Source organism: Ranitomeya variabilis, chromosome 4, assembly GCF_051348905.1.
Source record: "Ranitomeya variabilis isolate aRanVar5 chromosome 4, aRanVar5.hap1, whole genome shotgun sequence".
NCBI lineage: Eukaryota > Metazoa > Chordata > Amphibia > Anura > Dendrobatidae > Ranitomeya > Ranitomeya variabilis.
The window spans coordinates 402,666,110-402,684,433 of record NC_135235.1 but is presented as its reverse complement, the minus strand read 5'-3'; the positions used below and the strand labels follow the sequence as shown (position 1 = coordinate 402,684,433).

Genomic DNA, 18,324 nt, shown 5'->3' with positions numbered 1-18,324 from the left:
AAGGGGAAGAGTGTAGAGTAGAAAGAGGAAGAAACAACAAAAAAAAAATGAAACACGACCATAGTTACAATGGAGCCTAGGCTCAGTGATTCTTGTAACGCTAAGACGCGTTCTGGTAGCATACTACCCGAGAACCCAGCCAAAGGGAAGGAAGCCCAAAGAGGGACCATGAACCCCCCCCCCCAACCCCAAAGAACATAAAGGATAACAATTGGACACATGTCAACACTACTATCCATAAACATTGTATATGAAAACAAGGCAAGTAATTATCTGTGCAGATAACAAGGTGTAAAGTCGAGGCTGTTTATATGCTATAGAAAATATTGATATAGGCCTATTTATGCATGCAAATCTCCCGAATAAGTGAGAAGGGGAAAAAAAAAAAAAAAAAAAAAAAAAAAAAAGGGGGGGGGGGGGGGGCGGGGAACGGAGGGAAAAAGAAGGAGAGAAGAGGGAGAAGGAAGAAAAGAAAGGGAAAAAAGAAGGGGGGGGGTGAGAAAAAGGGAAACAACTGGAAAAGGGGGGGGGGGGGGAGGGGGTTTGGAGGGAGAACTCCTTCTACGAACCTAGGACTTCCCCCGGTCCGCGACATCTGCACATGAGAAACTAAGAATATAAAAATAACGTGTTAACAGGATATAACTATGCAGTGATAGCCAGACAACCATGTCTAGCAGGACAGATAAAGGAGAAAAACCAGACTATAAAAGCCGTCGCGTGGAGCCCTCTCTATCAATAGGCAGGACCCACCCACCAGGACACACGAGCAAAAACAAGGAGTTCTCATGGCGGATCAGTTGAAGAACGCTTATTATCTCGTTTTTTGGCCTGCTGGACCTTGAGCCATTTTGGTGGAGCTTCCGGAAGCATCGGACTCACGGGCCACTCAGGGAGATTCACCATGGGAAGTTCGAAGGTGCCCAGGAAAGTAGACAAATCACATAATCTTCGAAAAGAAGCCGTTTTGCCTCCTTTAAACGCTGTTAATTGAAAAGGAAACCCCCATCTGTATGGGATGTCTTTCTTTTTAAGTTCTGCCAGTAATGGTTTCAGTGCTCTGCGCAGCAGTAGGGTGCGTCTGGATAAGTCTGAAAGAATTAGAATTTGATGACCCTCAAATCGGACAACTTCTTTTTTCCTGGCAGCCATCATTATGGCATCTTTAATCCTGTAATAGTGAATCCTGCATATGACGTCGCGTGGACGTGTGTCAGAAGTGGGTTTGGGACCCAGAGAGCGATGGATCCTATCAAACTCAATTGAGTTGTCCCCCCTATCATCCAGCAAGTCCAGGAAGATTCTTTGTACTGTGCGGTCTAGATCAGTGTAGCCAATAGATTCTGGTAGACCTCGTATACGAATGTTATTTCGTCTATTGCGGTTTTCGAGGTCTTCCATGCCAGATGATATGTCTTCTAGCTTAAGAGTATGGTCTATTAAGATGTCTCTATGAGCTTGCAATTCTCGGAAGATGTTCTCCTGGGTTTTTTCTACATCCTCTATTCGTGTAGTTCTGTAGGTTGTGAATTTCTTGTTTATATGAATTTTCAAGCCTACAGGCAAAACCCTCGAGATCTTTTTTTTGTAGGTAGAGCTTTGATATATTTGCTTAGTTCTACGATGCTCATTTCTTCCGAATCCGTGTTATCCTCTACGAAGTCATCGGCCAGCGAACTACGTGCACCCACTAACTCCTCTATCGGAGAATTGTCGCGATTAGCAGTAGGTGTCATTGCAGACCTTGTGTGTCTAATCTGGGGGGTCGGATTTAAGTAGCGTTTCATATCCTCAGAGGTGGTCTCCCCAATTGAGTTTGCTTTCTGATCAGGAATCCTTCTGGTTTTCCCCATAGATGTCTGGGATTAATACCATGTGTCTAGAATGGCAGTGGGATACAGGGGGGAGGGTGAGTCACCCCACACGGTCTAGTCCCCCATCAGCAAGCCCATCCCGGGCCGAGATCTCGATTTTCAGTGGGAACAGGCACAAGATCCTGTAAGCTGAGTCCCAGTACCTTTAGAGTAATGAGTATAATGTAAATCTGGCGTTATTCCAAATTTCGCCACTAGATGTCAGCAACGGCCCTTAATGTTTGTTCCAGCGTTTTTATGTAAGATCAGGCAGGCTGGTTGTTACTGAAGAATCCAAAAGATATAATAAATAGTGGATCATATAGTACTAGAAGAGGTCAGTAAAATCTCCAGTTTATGTCACAAAAGCTCAGCCCGAATATTAGCACAGCCAGATCAGGGCACAATGTCAAGCTGTCTCCCCAATGCAACCCACCAACAGATTTTTACTTTGTGGGATTTATGCTGAATATATGGGTATGGGGCAGCAGGGGGGTAGGCACAGAGACGAGCTATAGAGGGGGAATGATCCTGTCCTGTGTACAGCCCACGGGAATTCTTCTCCCCTGTACCATGCGGAGGGTCCAAGATGGCGCCAAGCTTGGCGGGAAGGATCCTTCACCCCGCTCCTAGGGGCGCGCTGTCCCTCCGATGTAGCCGCCGAGTCGAGGGGGGCACAGAGCGCCGCCGAGGACGGTGAGCCCACTCCGTAGTCCCGCCGACAGGCACGGCCTCTTTCTTCCCCGCTAAGCACCGGAGGCAGGGAGCGGAAGCAGGGCCCAGCAGCCACAGTCCAGCGCGCCGCGCGAGACGCCGGACCACAGGAGACGTTGGCACAAGCCAGCGACGGACCGCGTGAGCTGGGACTAAGGTGGGTGAGGGAGTCCAGGCAAGGGGCCGCTTGTACCTTCACGGCGCCACTGGGATCCGCAGCGCTCCCAGCCTGCTGGTCGGCCAAGATAGCGGCACCACCTCCACTTCACTCGCTCTCCTCCAAGGTCCGTCGGTCCCGCGCCGAGACGAGGTGTGACTCCCGTTCAGAGGTGCCCACTGGGTTAGGCAAAGTGTCTCCAGCCGCTCCTGAGGTTAGAATTGTCGCTGCGGAGCCGGTAAATTAGGAAGACTCCCAGGCCCGGCAGGAGCTTCCAAAGTATGCGACCGCTCTGCTGCACGATTAGGCCACGCCCCTATAGCGGGTTTTTTAGCGGATTTTTATGATTGGCAGCTGTCACACACTGAAAGAAGCTTTTTATTGCAAAAAATATTTTTTGCGTTACCACATTTTGAGAGCTATAATTTTTCCATATTTGAGTCCACAGAGTCATGTGAGGTCTTGTTTTTTGCGGAACGAGTTGATGTTTTTATTGGTAACATTTTCGGGCACATGACATTTTTTTATCGCTTTTTATTCCGATTTTTGTGAGGCAGAATGATCAAAAACCAGCTATTCATGAATTTCTTTTGGGGGAGGCGTTTATACCGTTCCATGTTTGGTAAAATTGATAAAGCAGTTTTATTCTTCGGGTCAGTACAATTACAGCGACACCTCATTTCTATCATTTTTTTATGTTTTGGCGCTTTTATACGATAAAAACTATTTTACAGAAAAAATAATTATTTTGGCATCGCTTTATTCTGAGGACTATAACTTTTTTATTTTTTCGCTGATGATGCTATATGGCGGCTCGTTTTTTGCGGGACAAGATGACGTTTGCAGCGGTACCATGGTTATTTATATGTCTTTTTGATCGCGTGTTATTCCACTTTTTGTTTGGCGGTATGAGAATAAAGCGTTGTTTTTAGCCTCGTTTTTTTTTTTTTTTTTTTACGGTGTTCACTGAAGGGGTTAACTAGTGATATAGTTTTATAGATGGGGTCGTTACGGACGCGGCGATACTAAATATGTGTACTTTTTTTTTTCTTTATTTAGGAATTTTTTTTTATTTTTTTTTTACACATGTGGGAATTTTTTTTTAAACTTTTTTACTTTGTCCCAGGGGGGGACATTACAGATCGGTGATCTGACAGTGTGCACAGCAATCTGTCAGATCACCGATCTCACTTACAGCCGTGCAGGCTGCAGCTTTCATCTGCAGCCTGCACGGCACCCGGAAGTAATCCCTGCAGGACCCGGATGCAGCCCCGTGGCCATTTTGGATCAGGGGCCTGCAGGGATAGGAGGTAGGAGACCCTCGCAGCAACGCGATCACATCACGTTGCTCCGGGGGTCTCAGGGAAGCCCGCAGGGAGCCCCCTCCCTGCGCGATGCTTCCCTGTACCGCCGGCACACCGCGATCATGTTTGATCGCGGTGTGCCGGGGGTTAATGTGCCGGGGGCGGTCCGTGACCGCTCCTGGCACATAGTGCCGGATGTCAGCTGCGATAGGCAGCTGACACCCGGCCGCGATCGGCAGTGCTCCCCCCGTGAGCGTGGCCGATCGTGCTGGACGTACTATTCCGTCCTTGGGAATTAGGGCCCACCCCACATGGACGGAATAGTACGTCCAATGGCAGAAAGGGGTTAATCACCGGGCCATTTTCCATTTTTGCGTGTTTGTTTTTTGTTCCCCTTCTTCCCAGAGCCATAACTTTGTTATTTTTTTGGTCAATATGGCCATGTGAGGACTTATTTTTGCAGGACAGGTTGTACTTTTGAACGACACCATTGGTTTTAACCCCTTAACGACCGCCGATACGCCTTTTAACGGCGGCCGCTAAGGGTACTTAATCCACAGCGCCGTTAATTAACGGCGCTGTGGAAAAAGTGAATAGCGCCCCCCAGAGTCGGATTTTCTCTGGGGTCTTGGTTGCCGAGGGTAGCCGAGACCCCAGAGAACATGATTCGGGGGGTTTTTACCGACCCCCGAGTTGCGATCGCCGGTAATTAACCGTTTACCGGCGGTCGCAACAAAAAAAAAAAACGCGATTTGCCGTTTAATTTCTCTGTCCTCCGATGTGATCGCACATCGGAGGACAGAGAAATGTGGTCCCCGATGGCCCCCAATAGCCCCCCAATACTTACCTACCTCCCCCGGTGCTCCTCGTGTCTCCCCATGGGCGCCGCCATCTTTTTTCCGGGAAAAAATGGCGGGCGCACGCGCAGTGCGCCCGCCGCCCGGCACCCGGATGTTCTTTGGGGTCTCGGCTGCCGGGGGTAGCCGAGACCCCAAAGAACATGATCGGGGTCGGTTTGCACCGACCCCTGCTTTGCGATCGCCGGTAATTAACAGTTTACCGGCGACCGCAAAAAAAAAAAAAAAAAAAAAAAAAAAAGCGATCAGTTATTTCTCTGTCCTCTGATGTGATCGCACATCAGAGGACAGAGAAATAGGGGGATTCGGGGACCCTATCATACTCACCCGGGGTCCCTGGGTCCTCTTCTGTCTTCTCCTGCCAGCCGGCTTTTTCATCATGGCGGGCGCATGCGCAGTGCGCCCGCCATCTGCTGCCATCTGCCGGCCGGCAGGAGAAGACAAGTTGGGGCTAAAATTAGGGTTAGGGTTAGAGTTAGGGTTAGAGTTAGGGTTAGAGTTAGGGTTAGGGTTAGAGTTAGGGTTGGGGCTAAATTAGGGGTTAGGGTTAGGGCTAGGGTTAGGGTTAGGCTACTTTCACACTAGCGTTTTTTGGCTTCCGTCGCAATGCGTCGTTGGAGAAAAAACGCATCCTGCAAAAGTGCTTGCAGGATGCGTTTTTTCTCCATTGGCTTGCATTAGCGACGCATTGCGACGGATTGCCACATGTCGCATCCGTCGTGCGACGGATGCGTCGTGCTTCGGCGGACCGTCGACACAAAAAAAACAACATGTAACTTTTTTGTGCGACGTGTCCGCCATTTCCGACCGCGCATGCGTGGCCGGAACTCCACCCCCGCCTCCCCGCACCTCACAATGGGGCAGCGGATGCGTTGAAAAAACAGCATCCGCTGCACCCGTTGTGCGGCGCTTACAACGCTAGCGTCGGTACGTCGGCCCGACACACTGCGATGGGCCGAGTACGACGCTAGTGTGAAAGTAGCCTTAGGCTTCTTTCACACTTGCGTCGGTACGGGGCGGTCGCAATGCGTCGGCCCGATGTACCGACGCACGTTGTGAAAATTGTGCACAACGTGGGCAGCGGATGCAGTTTTTCAACGCATCCGCTGCCCAGTCTATGTCCTGGGGAGGAGGGGGCAGAGTTACAGCCACGCATCCGCGGAAATGGCGGACGCGACGTACAAAAAAAAGGTTACATTGAACTTTTTTTGTGACGACGGGGGCTAAAGTTATGGTTAGGGTTGGGGCTAAAGTTAGGGTTGGGGCTAAAGTTAGGGTTAGAGTTGGGATTAGGGTTAGGGTTTGGATTAGGGTTGGGATTAGTGTTACGTTTGGGATTAGGGTTGGGATTAGGGTTAGGGTTGGGATTAGGGTTAGGGGTGTGTTGGATTTAGGGTTTTGATTAGGGTTATGGTTAGGGTTGAGATTAGGGCTGTTTTGGGGTTAGGGTTGTGATTATCGTTAGGGTTGTGATTAGGATTATGGATCGGGTTGAGATTAGGGTTAGGGCTGTGTTGGGGTTAGGGTTGGAGTTAGAATTGGGGGGTTTCCACTGTTTAGGTACATCAGGGGGTCTCCAAACACGACAGCCAATTTTGCGCTAAAAAAGTCAAATGGTACTCCCTCCCTTCTGAGCTCTGCCGTGCGCCCAAACAGTGGTTTACCCCCACATATGGGGCATCAGCGTACTCGGGATAAATTGGACAACAACTTTTGGGGTCCAATTTCTCCTGTTACCCTTGTGAAAATAAAAACTTGGGGGCTAAAAATCTTTTTTGTTGGAAAAAATATATTTTTTTATTTTCACTACTCTGCATTATAAATTTCTGTGAAGCACTTGAGCTTTCAAAGTTCTCACCACATATCTAGATAAGTTCCTTAGGGGGTCTAGTTTCCAAAATTTGGTCACTTGTGGGGGTTTCTACTGTTTTGGTACATTAGGGGTCTGCAAACGCAACATAACGCCCGCAGACAATTCTATCAAAGTCTGCATTCCAAAATGGCGCTCCTTCCCTTCCGAGCTCTGCCGTGCGCCCAAACAGTGGTTTACCCCCACATATGGGGTACCAGCATACTCAGGACAAATTGGACAACAACTTTTGGGGTCCAATTTCTCTTGTTACCCTTGTGAAAATAAAAACTTGGGGGCTAAAAAAATCTTTATTGTTAAAAAATATATATTTTTTATTTTCACGACTCTGCATTATAAACTTCTGTGATGCACTTGGGCATTCAAAGTTCTCACTACACATCTAGATAAGTTCCATGGGGGGTCTAGTTTCCAAAATGGGGTCACTTTTGGGGGGTTTCTGCTGTTTAGGCACATCAGGGGCTCTCCAAACGCGACATGGCGTCCGATCTCAATTCCAGTCAATTTTGCATTGAAAAGTCAAATGGCGCTCCTTTGCTTCCGAGCTCAGCCATGCGCCCAAACAGTGGTTTACCCCCACATATGGGGTGTCGGCGTACTCAAGACAAATTGTACAACAGCTTCTGGGGTCCATTTTCTCCTGTTACCCTTGGTAAAATAAAAATTTGGAGGCAAAAAGATCATTTTTGTAGAAAAAATGCGATTTTTTTATTTTCACGGCTCTACGTTATAAACTTCTGTGAAGCACCTGGGGGTTTAAAGTGCTCACCACACATCTAGATAAGTTTCTTAAGGGGTCTAGTTTCCAAAATGGTGTCATATGTGGGGGGTCTCTACTGTTTAGGCACATCAGCGGCTCTCCAAACGTGACATGGCGTCCGATCTCAATTCCAGCCAATTCTACATTGAAAAAGTAAAACGACACTCCTTCTCTTCCAAGCTCTGCGGTGCGCCCAAACAGTGGTTTACCCCCATATATGGGGTATCGACGTACTCAGGAGAAATTGCACAACAACTTTTGTGGTCTAATTTCTCCTGTTACCCTTGTGAAAATAAAAATTTGGGGGCAAAAAGATCATTTTTGTAGAAAAAATGAGATTTTTTATTTTCACGGCTCTACGTTATAAACTTCTGTGAAGCACTTGGGGGTTCAAAGTGCTCACCACACATCTAGATAAGTTCCTTAAGGGGTCTAGTTTCCAAAATGGTATCACTTGTGGGGGGTTTCCACTGTTTAGGCACATCAGGGACTCTCCAAACGCGACATGGCATCCGATCTCAATTCCAGCCAATTCTGCATTGAAAAAGTCAAACGGTGCTCCTTCACTTCCAAGCTCTGCGGTGCGCCCAAACAGTGGTTTACCTCCACATATGGGGTATCGACGTACTCAGGAGAAATTGCACAACAACTTTTGTGGTCTAATTTCTCCTGTTACCCTTGTGAAAATAAGAATTTGTGGGCGAAAAAATCATTTTTGTGAAAACAAATGCGATTTTTTATTTTCACGGCTCTACGTTATAAACTTCTGTGAAGCACTTGGGGGTTCAAAGTGCTCACCACACATCTAGATAAGTTCCTTGGGGGGTCTAGTTTCCAAAATGGTGTCACTTGTGGGGGGTTTCCACTGTTTAGGCACATTAGGGGCTCTCCAAACGCGACATGGCGTCCGATCTCAATTCCAGCCAATTCTGCATTGAAACAGTCAAACGGTGCTCCTTCACTTCCAAGCTCTGCGGTGCGCCCAAACAGTGGTTTACCTCCACATATGGGGTATCTGTGTACTCAGGAAAAATTGCACAACAAAATTTGTGGTTAAATTTCTGTTTTTACACTTGTGAAAATTAACAAAAATGGTTCTGAAGTAAAATGTTTGCAAAAAAAAGTAAAATGTTCATTTTTTTCTTCCACATTGTTTTAGTTCCTGTGAAGTACGTAAAGGGTTAATAAACTTCTTGAATGTGGTTTTGAGCAGCTTGAGGGGTGCAGTTTTTAGAATGGTGTCACACTTGGTTATTTTCTATCATATAGACCCCTCAAAATCACTTCAAAGGTGATGTGGTCCCTAAAAAAAACATGGTGTTGTAAAAATGAGAAATTGCTGGTCAACTTTTAACCCTTATAACTCCCTAACAAAAAAAAAAATTGTTTCCAAAATTGTGCTGATGTAAAGTAGACATGTGAGAAATGTTATTTATTAACTATTTTTTGTGACATATCTCTCTGATTTAAGGGCATAAAAATACAAAGTTTGAAAATTGCAAAATTTTAAAAATTTTCGCCATATTTCCATTTTTTTCATAAATAATCGCAAGTAATATCGAAGAAATGTTACCACTAACTTGAAGTACAACATGTCACGAAAAAACAATCTCAGAATCAGCGGGATCCGATAAAGCGTTCCAGAGTTATAACCTCATAAAGTGACACTGGTCAGAATTGTAAAAATTGGCTCGGTCATTAAGTACCAAATTGGCTCTGTCACTAAGGGGTTAACATATCGTGTATTGGAAAACAGTAAAAAAATTCTAAGTGCAGTGAAACTGCAACAAAAGTGCAATTTGTGGAAAAGTGCAGTTGTTTGGGTTTTTTTTAACCATGTTCACTAAATGCTAAAACTGACCATTCATTATGATTCTCCAGGTCATTACGAGTTCATATACACCAAACATGTCTGGGTTCTTATTTATTCTAGTGGTGAAAAAAAATTCCCAAATTTGTTAAGAACAAAAAAAAGGCGTCATTTTCCAAGATCTGTAGCATCTCCATTTTTCGTGATCTCGGGTTGGGTGAGGGCTTATTTTTTGCGGGCCAAGCTGTCGTTTTTATCGATACCATTTTGATGTAGATACGATTGCCTGTTATTGTATTTTATTGCAATGTAGCGGTGACCAAAAAAAGTAATTCTGTCATTTTTAATTTATTTCTCGTTACGCCGTTTAATTCTTTTTTTATATCGATAGATCGGGCAATTCTGAAGACGGAGATACAAAATATCTGTATATTTTTTTTTTATTGTTATTATTTTGAATGGGGTGAAAGGGGGTGATTTGAAATTTTATTTTTTATTTTTTATATTTTTAAAAACATTTTTTACTTTTTTTTACAAGCTTCAATAGTCTCCATGGGAGACTAAAAGATGCAGTATTTTTATTGCCTCTGCTACACACAGGCAATGATCAGATCGCCTGTGTGTAGCAGAAATGCTCACTTGCTATGAGCGCTAACCACGGGGCAGCGCTCATAGCAATCTGGCAATGACAACCACAGAGGTCTGCTGCAGACGTCTGGCTGTCATGCCGACCCATCGGTGGTGACCCGCGATCATGTGACGGGCTCACTGATGGGCGAGATTAGTGAAACGCTTCCTGTAAACGTGAGTTAAATGCCACCGTCAGAGATTGACAGCAGCATTTAACTACCGTAGTTAGCAGTTGTGGGTGGATCACGATTCCACCCATGGCTGTTGCGGGCACCTGTCAGCTGTATAGATCAGGGGGAGCTTGACATGTGCTTACCATTACGCCACATGTCGTAAAGGGGTTAAAGGGAGACCATGTAAACTTGGAGCTGGCCCTGATCTTTACCCTACTCTCACCTTTACCTCTCTCCTACGTATACCATCCAGAGAAAAAACAAACTCTGAGTTGTATGCTCATACATGATGAACAACAACATATAACAAATTACACTGTGTCATTTATCAAAAACTGGGACAACCTGCAGAAGCTGTGTGAAAAAAATAATTCCCCCCCCATGAATCAACAGCTGTAGAACCATCTTTAGCTGCAATAGCTTAGTATTTTCTGAAAAATGTTATTTCAGTCTTTCACATTCTTCTTTACAATTTTGCTTAAAAGGAATCCCTACTATGCCGTCTATATGGGCATGTATGTAATCGAAATATGAATAATATGATACCTTGATATCTGCGATCTGATGTATTATTCCACATAAATCCACATTTTTCTTATATGTAAATGAGCTGTTCCAGGCTATGGGCTGGACACTGATCTGCATGAGAATCTGCCTTCAGAGATTATTTTAGATGAAAGGGAGAGTTACCAGGGTGAGACATGTAATGACTGACAGTCTGCTCTCCTAAGCTACATGTCTCACACTGGTAACGCCCCCTTTCATGTAAAATAAGCACTGGAGGCAGATTCTCTGGGAGATCTATGTCTGACCCATAGATCTTAATAGCTCATTTACGTATAAGAAAAACGTGTATTTCTCTGGAATAATACATCGGATCACAGATAACAAGATATCACTTTATTCAGCTTTCTATGACCTACATACCTACATAGACTGCTTAGGAGAGTTGATCCCACTGACAAATTTCCTTCAAGTTCATAGAGGTTTGTGGACATTTGTTTATGCGTCGATCTCTTAAGGTCACGTCACAGCATTTCAATCGAATTGAGGTCTGGACTATTGCAAAACCTTCTTTTCCAGTCATTCTGATGTAGATTTCCTGCAGTGATTTAGATTATTGTCCTGTTGTGTGATCCAGTTTCAGCCATGCTTTATGTTTTCAATAAAATAGCGGAAAATTTAACTCCAGAAATATTTTGTTTACAGAGATGTTTTTGGTCAACTCAATGACTGCAAGGTGCCCAGATCCTATAGCTGCAAGACATCCAAATTCACTACCCCTCTACCATCATGCTTGATAGTTTGTATGAGGCATTTGTGCTGTTATGATGTGTGTTTTGTTTTTGACAAACATAGCGCAGGGTATTACGGCCAAACATCTTCACTTTGGTCTAGTTTGTCAAAAGGGTGCTATTCCAGAAGTCTTGCAATTTGTTCAGATGCAACTTTGCAAACTTTATCTGTGCTGCTATGTGATTATTTTTATTTTTAGAAAGAAGAGGCTTTCTTCTGGCAACCCTTCTAAGCAAGCCATACTTGTTCAGTCTTTTTCTAATAGTACTTTCATGAATTTGAACATGTAACAAACTGAGGCCTTTAGAGTCTGAGCTGTAGCTCTTGTATTTTTTTTCTGCAATTTCTCTAAGCATTGCATGATCTCACCTTGAGTTAAATTTGCTGAGACATCCACTTGGGAATAATCTTTCTCACTGAAGAAAGGTAGACACCAAATGGTTTGGAAATGGCCTTGTGTTGTGAACTATACCTTTTGGCTCCCTCTTGTAGTCACTAGTGATTTGGCACTTGGATTGTCTTTTACCAGGTTGGTACTCACCTGCTTCGTTAGACCATGGGTGTTGCTATTTAAACTTCCTGGATTCTCAGTCCAGTGCCTGGCATCGTTGTAATCAGTTCACTTCTGTTTGCTCCTGTCTTCAGGTCCTGGTTCTTTGCAAGATAAGCTAAGTCCTGCTTTCATACTTTTGATCATTTGTATTGTTCTTATTTTTTGTCCAGCTTGTACAAAATGTGTTTCCTGTTATCGCTGGAAGCTCTAGGGGGCTGATATTCTCCCCCCACGCCGTCAGTCGGTTTGGGGGTTCTTGGATATTCAGCGTGGATATTTTGCAGGGTTCTTTGCTGACCATATAAGTCTTCTTACTATATTCTGCTATTAGTCAGTGGGCCTCTCTTTGCTAAATCTAGTTCATTCTTACGTTTGTCTTTTCTTCTTACCTCACCGTTATTATTTGTTGGGGGCTTGTATTACTTTGGGGTCTTTTCTCTGGAGGCAAGAGAGGTCTTATTTTCCCTGATAGGGTTAGTTAGTTCTCCGGCTGGCGCGAGACGTCTAGGATCAACGTAGGCACCTTCCCCGGCTGCTGTTAGTGTTTGCGCTAGGATCAGGTATATGGTCAGCCTAGTTACCACTTCCCTAAGAGCGAGTATTTATGTTTTGCAGACTTTGTGGTAATCTCTGAGGTCCCCTGCCATTGGGACCATAACAGCCTTGTAACACTTCACAGATTGATGGACTGCAACAATTGCTTATCTAAGATCACTAATAATGTTTACATGCCTTGATGCCGCAGACCAGAAAGCTGCCAAAACTTCTGCTTTTATACAGGTGGACTTAAGGTACCTTCACACTAAACGATATCGCTAGCGATCCGTGACGTTGCAGCGTCCTGGATAGCGATATCGTTGAGTTTGACAGGCAGCAGCGATCAGGATCCTGCTGTGATATCGCTGGTCGTTGGTTAAAGTTCAGAACTTTATTTGGTCGTCAGATCGCCGTGTATCGTTGTGTTTGACAGCAAAAGCAACGATACCAGCGATGTTTTACAATGGTAACCAGGGCCGCGCTTAGTAACCCGATGTTTACCCTGGTTACCAGTGTAAAATGTTAAAAAACAAACAGTACATACTCACCTTCGCGTCCCCCGGCGTCCGCTTCCTGCACTATCTGAGCGCCGGCCGTAAAGTGAAAGCACAGCACAGCGGGGACGTCACCGCTCTGCTGTTAGGGCCGCCACTCACAGTCAGTGCAGGAAGCGGACGCCGGGGGACGCGAAGGTGAGTATGTAGTGTTTGTTTTTTAACATTTTACACTGGTAACCAGGGTAAACATCGGGTTACTAAGCGCGGCCCTGCGCTTAGACACCCGATGTTTACCCTGGTTACCCGGGGACCTCGGCATCGTTGGTCTCTGGAGAGCTGTCTGTGTGACAGCTCTCCAGCGACCAAACAGCGACGCTGCAGCGATCGGCATCGTTGTCTGTATCGCTGCAGCGTCGCTTAGTGTGAAGGTACCTTTACTGAAGAAAATAAATCAATGATATTTGATTACCAACCTATGGAAGTAGTAAGGGTATACTTAATTTTTCACACACTAGTTTTTGGTAAATAGTGTCATGGTGTAATTTGTCATGTGTTGGGAATCTGAGGTTGTATTTACTTAATCTTAAGATCTCCTAAGGGCCAGATGAGTTTTTTTTTATATGTCCTAATACACAAACCCTTAGCATTCAAAGAGGACGGACTTTATTTTTCCTCGAGACTGTACAGAGAACTATAAAATAACAAATGTCATGCAGCTCTGCAACTTCAAAATTGCTGTCCTCCGAATATTACACTTGGAATTTGGAGGCTTGGTATAAGAATATAGGCAAGAGTCAAATCTCTAGTCCCCATAGTTGCAGCAAGTGATCAGTCATGCATGTATTACATGTATCCTTTACAATAAAAGGGTTTCTATTACTAGTTGACCCCCTTTCATGTATTTAACTCTTTTTAATCACTTTTCTAATAACTTTCATTACCTGAGCTTCTTCTATAAGTGCAAATCAATGTGTGTCCTTTGACGTGCAGGCACTACTTTCTGTCTTTTACGTCTGATCCAACCCTCGTCTGGGCACAGGATTCAAACAGAATGAGAAGAGCGGGTCAATCCAGTCCTGAGGGCAGCGATGCCTTTATATGATTGACAGGGTATCTGAGTATGCAAGCTAAGATGACAAGCTCATTGTCCTCTGCTCTGAGCCTGCTGATGCTTTGGAGTGCTGGCCCATTCAATTGACAAGTGCTGCAATGTGCTTGTCATTAGCAAGTATACAGCAGCACTTGCGAACTGTAGGAGCCGGCACTTATACTCCAAAGCATTGGCAGGACAGTGATATCTATCATCGGAGCTTGCCAATGCTTTCTAGGTGCCGAACCCTTCAAATGACATGTGCTATGAGGAGCTTTCTAATGACAAGCACATCACAGCGCTTGTCAATTGAGGAGGTTTGCGATTCAAAGCAGTGGCAGGATCCATGAAGAATGATCCGAGCTTGTTCTCAGATATCGCATCAATCATTTAAAAGGTAGCTGTGCCCCCCATGAGGAGCAAATTAAAATGCTCTGCTCATTCAGTCTGTGTCCAGAAGAGGGGTGGATTGGATGTAACGGACATGAAGCATTATTTGCATATCAAAAACTGATTACGTGACCCATACCAAAATGCGCTCACTGAAGAAGTGCAGGTAATTACAGTATATTAGTATTATGAAAAGTGAGGACATATGGAAGGGGGTCAAATAGTGGTGGGAAACCCCATTCAAGACAACCACTTTTTATTGCCTCAATGCATCTAAAATTACGGTAAGCAACTTTGGAGACATTCTTGAATCATTTTTTTTGCAGTTTTGTTTCTACAACTCCAGTGCATCCGTCTAGGTTTCAAAGTCACAAAGTACAAAACAACTCTGTGAAATCTTATCTGTAGTCATAAGGCCCCGTCTCACTTAGCGAGATCGCTAGCGAGATCGCTGCTGAGTCACAAGTTTTGTGACGCAACAGCGACCTCAGTAGCGATCTCGCTATGTGTGACACGTAGCAGCGACCAGGCCCCTGCTGCGAGATCGCTGGTCGTGTCGGAATGGCCTGGACCTTTTTTTGGTCGTTGAGGTCCCGCTGACATCGCTGAATCGGTGTGTGTGACACCGATCCAGCGATGTCTTCACTGGTAACCAGGGTAAACATCGGGTTACTAAGTGCAGGGCCGCGCTTAGTAACCCGATGTTTACCCTGGTTACCAGCGTAAATGTAAAAAAAAACAAACAGTACATACTCACCATCTGATGTCCGTCAGGTCCCTTGCCGTCTGCTTCCTGCTCTGACTGACTGCCGGCCGGAAAGTGAGAGCACAGCACAGCTCTCACTGTACGGCGGCACTCAGTCAGAGCAGGAAGCAGACGGCAAGGGACCTGACGGACATCAGATGGTGAGTATGTACTGTTTGTTTTTTTTGGTAACCAGGGTAAACATCGGGTTACTAAGCGCGGCCCTGCGCTTAGTAACCCGATGTTTACCCTGGTTACCCGGGTGCTGCAGGGGGACTTCGGCATCGTTGAAGACAGTTTCAACGATGCCGAAGTCGTTCCCCTGATCGTTGGTCGCTGGAGAGAGCTGTCTGTGTGACAGCTCCCCAGCAACCACACAGCGACTTACCAACGATCACGGCCAGGTCGTATCGCTGGTCGTGATCGTTGGTAAATCGCTATGTGTGACGGGGCCTATACACTAATCAATCTCCCCCCTACAACTTAAATATTTATACTGTGATACTAAGAAATTTAGTGACAACGAAGATCATTGCTGACCTGATGATATGACATTCTGGTGGTTCTTCATCACGATGTCTTTGTACAAGTCCTTGTGTCCTTCTATATACTCCCACTCCTCCATGGAGAAATGGACAGTGACATCCTGACATCTTATAGGAACCTGACACACAATGATACAATCATCATCCAGACACATTATTCCCAAGTATTATGGTACCATGACCAATTATTCCCAGCAGCGCTCACCTCTCTAGTTAGCAGCTCAATAATCTTGTTGGTAAGGTCTAACATCTGATCATTTTTTACCCCCTGAGGTGACCTTATGTTAGGGCTCTGGGTCCGACTCCATTTTCTACACTCAATAGTTGTCTTCTTCTCTGGAACATAATCCTAGGAATTCAAAATAATAGCAGATTTATATAACACTGTTTTGTAGACTCAAAATTATCCACTAAGTGGTCAAACCCTTTGATACTTTTCAACCAGTTTCATTACTGACTATATTTTATTTTTATGACCCCAGAAACAGGACTTTCAATAGTATTAGAAATATAGCACAAAAGGCCTATAATCTCCCACCTGTCTGGTGAAGTCATGTGCCTTTAATGACAAAGTCCCTCACTTTTCTGGTCATGTTCCAATAGTAATAAAGAAATATGACATGTGAGGGGTACAGCTGTATGATGCCACCTTGATGATTGAAGTAGATTCAGCTAATTATAACAACGAAGCAGCCTCATTTCTGCTTCTGGTTTGCTCTGCAGAGAATGACATCTCTACCCATTCAGTGAAATCTGCAGCCTAGATGAGAGCGGAGCTGTGTTGAAGAAAATGTAGCAGTAAGGCTGGAGTCATACTAGCAGTCCGATGTTGATCCAGAAAAGTGGGTGTGTCATGCTAGTACAATGCAATTTTTAGCAAGTAGCATCTGTCTGACAAGCGTACGCAAAGCATTTTTAACATCTGCTTTTACATACAATTCTCTTTCATTTCAAGCTAGTTTTCTAACTAATACAACAATGTTATATACAGATATTGGTAGATGTAATTGAGATATATACTCAGTGCTTTACATGTGCAGTTTTTTATTGACCAGCTGAGGGAAAGCAGACAGCTTAAAGCTGGTCTTAATAGCGTGGGAAAAGGGTAATAAACATGGAGCTTCCCAGGCTATTAATATCATCTCACAGCTGTCTGCATAGCGTTTACTGGTTATTATAAAAAACTGGTTATTAAAAAAATTACGTGGGATTCCCCTATTATTAATAACCAGCAAAGGCAGTCAGCTGCGACCTGATGTTAATAGCCTAGGAAGGGGCCATGGATATTGGCCTCCTGCCAGACTAAGAACATCAGCCCTCAGCTGCCCCAGAAATGTTGCATCCACTAGATGAGCCAATTCTGGAGCTTAGCCTCTGCTCTTCCCACTTGCCATTGTGCAGTGGAAAGTGGGGTAATAGTATTGGGGTTGAGTCAGCTTTGTAATGTCAGCTGGCATCAAGTTCAGGGGTTAGTAATTGAGAGGCATCTATAGAAATAAGATAAAATTCTCACGATGCGAGTGGTGACGTCAGGCTATGACTAATGATGACCGAGTATACTCGTTGCTCGGGTTTTCCCTAGCACGCTCGGGTGGTCTCCAAGTATTTGTAACCGCAGCTGCACGATTTGCGGCTACTAGACAGCTTGATTACATGTGGGGATTCCCTAGCAACCAGGCAACCCTCACATGTACTCAGGCAGCCGTAAATCATGAAGCTGAGTCAACAAAAACTAAATCTCCGAGCTGTCACAAATACTCGAAGACCACCCGTGCGTGCTCGGGAAAACCCAAGCAACGAGTACACTCGCTCATCACTAGCTATGACCAAGGCTATGAACTCCGGTGACCTTAAGTCAGCACTAGAGACTGCAGGAGCATTCTCCTGCAACATGTCACCGCTCAACAAACCATCCAAATATAGCATAGCTGGAGTTCTTCATCGAACAGCATCATATATGGATTATCTTCAGACAGGTGAGGATTACTTTGTGTTTTTATATTTCTCTGGCTATTAATAAAGGGTAAAAGAGGGTCGGGGAGTTTTTATTTGAAATAAAGGACTTTGTTTGTCTATATTACATTTGACTATGGGGTAAATAATGGGAGTTGCCTCTCCATTACTAACCCCTGGGCTTGATGCCAGCTGACATTACAAATCTGACATCAGCCCCAATACTATTACCCCACTTGCCATCATACCAGGGAAAGTGGGAAGAGCGGAGGCTAAGAGCCAGAATTGGAGTATCTAATGGATGCGCCATTTCTGGAGCGGCTGAGGTCCGATGTTCTCTTAGTCTGGGAGGGGACAATATCCATGGCCTCTTCCCAGGCTATTAATATCTGCCTGCAGCTTCCTGCCTAGCCTTTGCTGGTTATTAATAATAGAGGGACCTCACATTATTTTGGGGGGTCACCCCTTGTTAATAACCAGTAAAGGCTAAGTAGACAAAAATTCTGCGTTTCCGTGCGGGCGCCTCACGCCTCAAATTGCCGCATGCGGACACATCCGTATACAACGCATGTCCCTGCGTACCCAATGTT

The 18,324-nt window shown here is 44.9% G+C and overlaps 1 protein-coding gene across 4 annotated transcripts in view; it reads right to left on the bottom strand.

Annotated features, from left to right (window-relative positions):
• LOC143764928 (uncharacterized) overlaps positions 1 to 18,324 on the bottom strand; it is a 53,563-nt gene that overhangs the window by 21,277 nt on the left and 13,962 nt on the right. For 2 of the 4 annotated variants that reach the window (XM_077251049.1, XM_077251050.1), the window contains exons 1-2: positions 15,987 to 16,121; positions 15,777 to 15,889 (exon numbers count right to left, since the gene is read on the bottom strand). In XM_077251049.1, coding sequence (XP_077107164.1) covers positions 15,777 to 15,791 — 15 coding nt within the window. In that variant the 5' untranslated portion in view covers positions 15,792 to 15,889; positions 15,987 to 16,121. Of the gene's footprint in view, positions 1 to 15,776; positions 15,901 to 15,986; positions 16,131 to 18,324 lie in introns of those variants that run through there. The other 2 variants (XM_077251047.1, XM_077251048.1) reach the window with 2 other exon arrangements.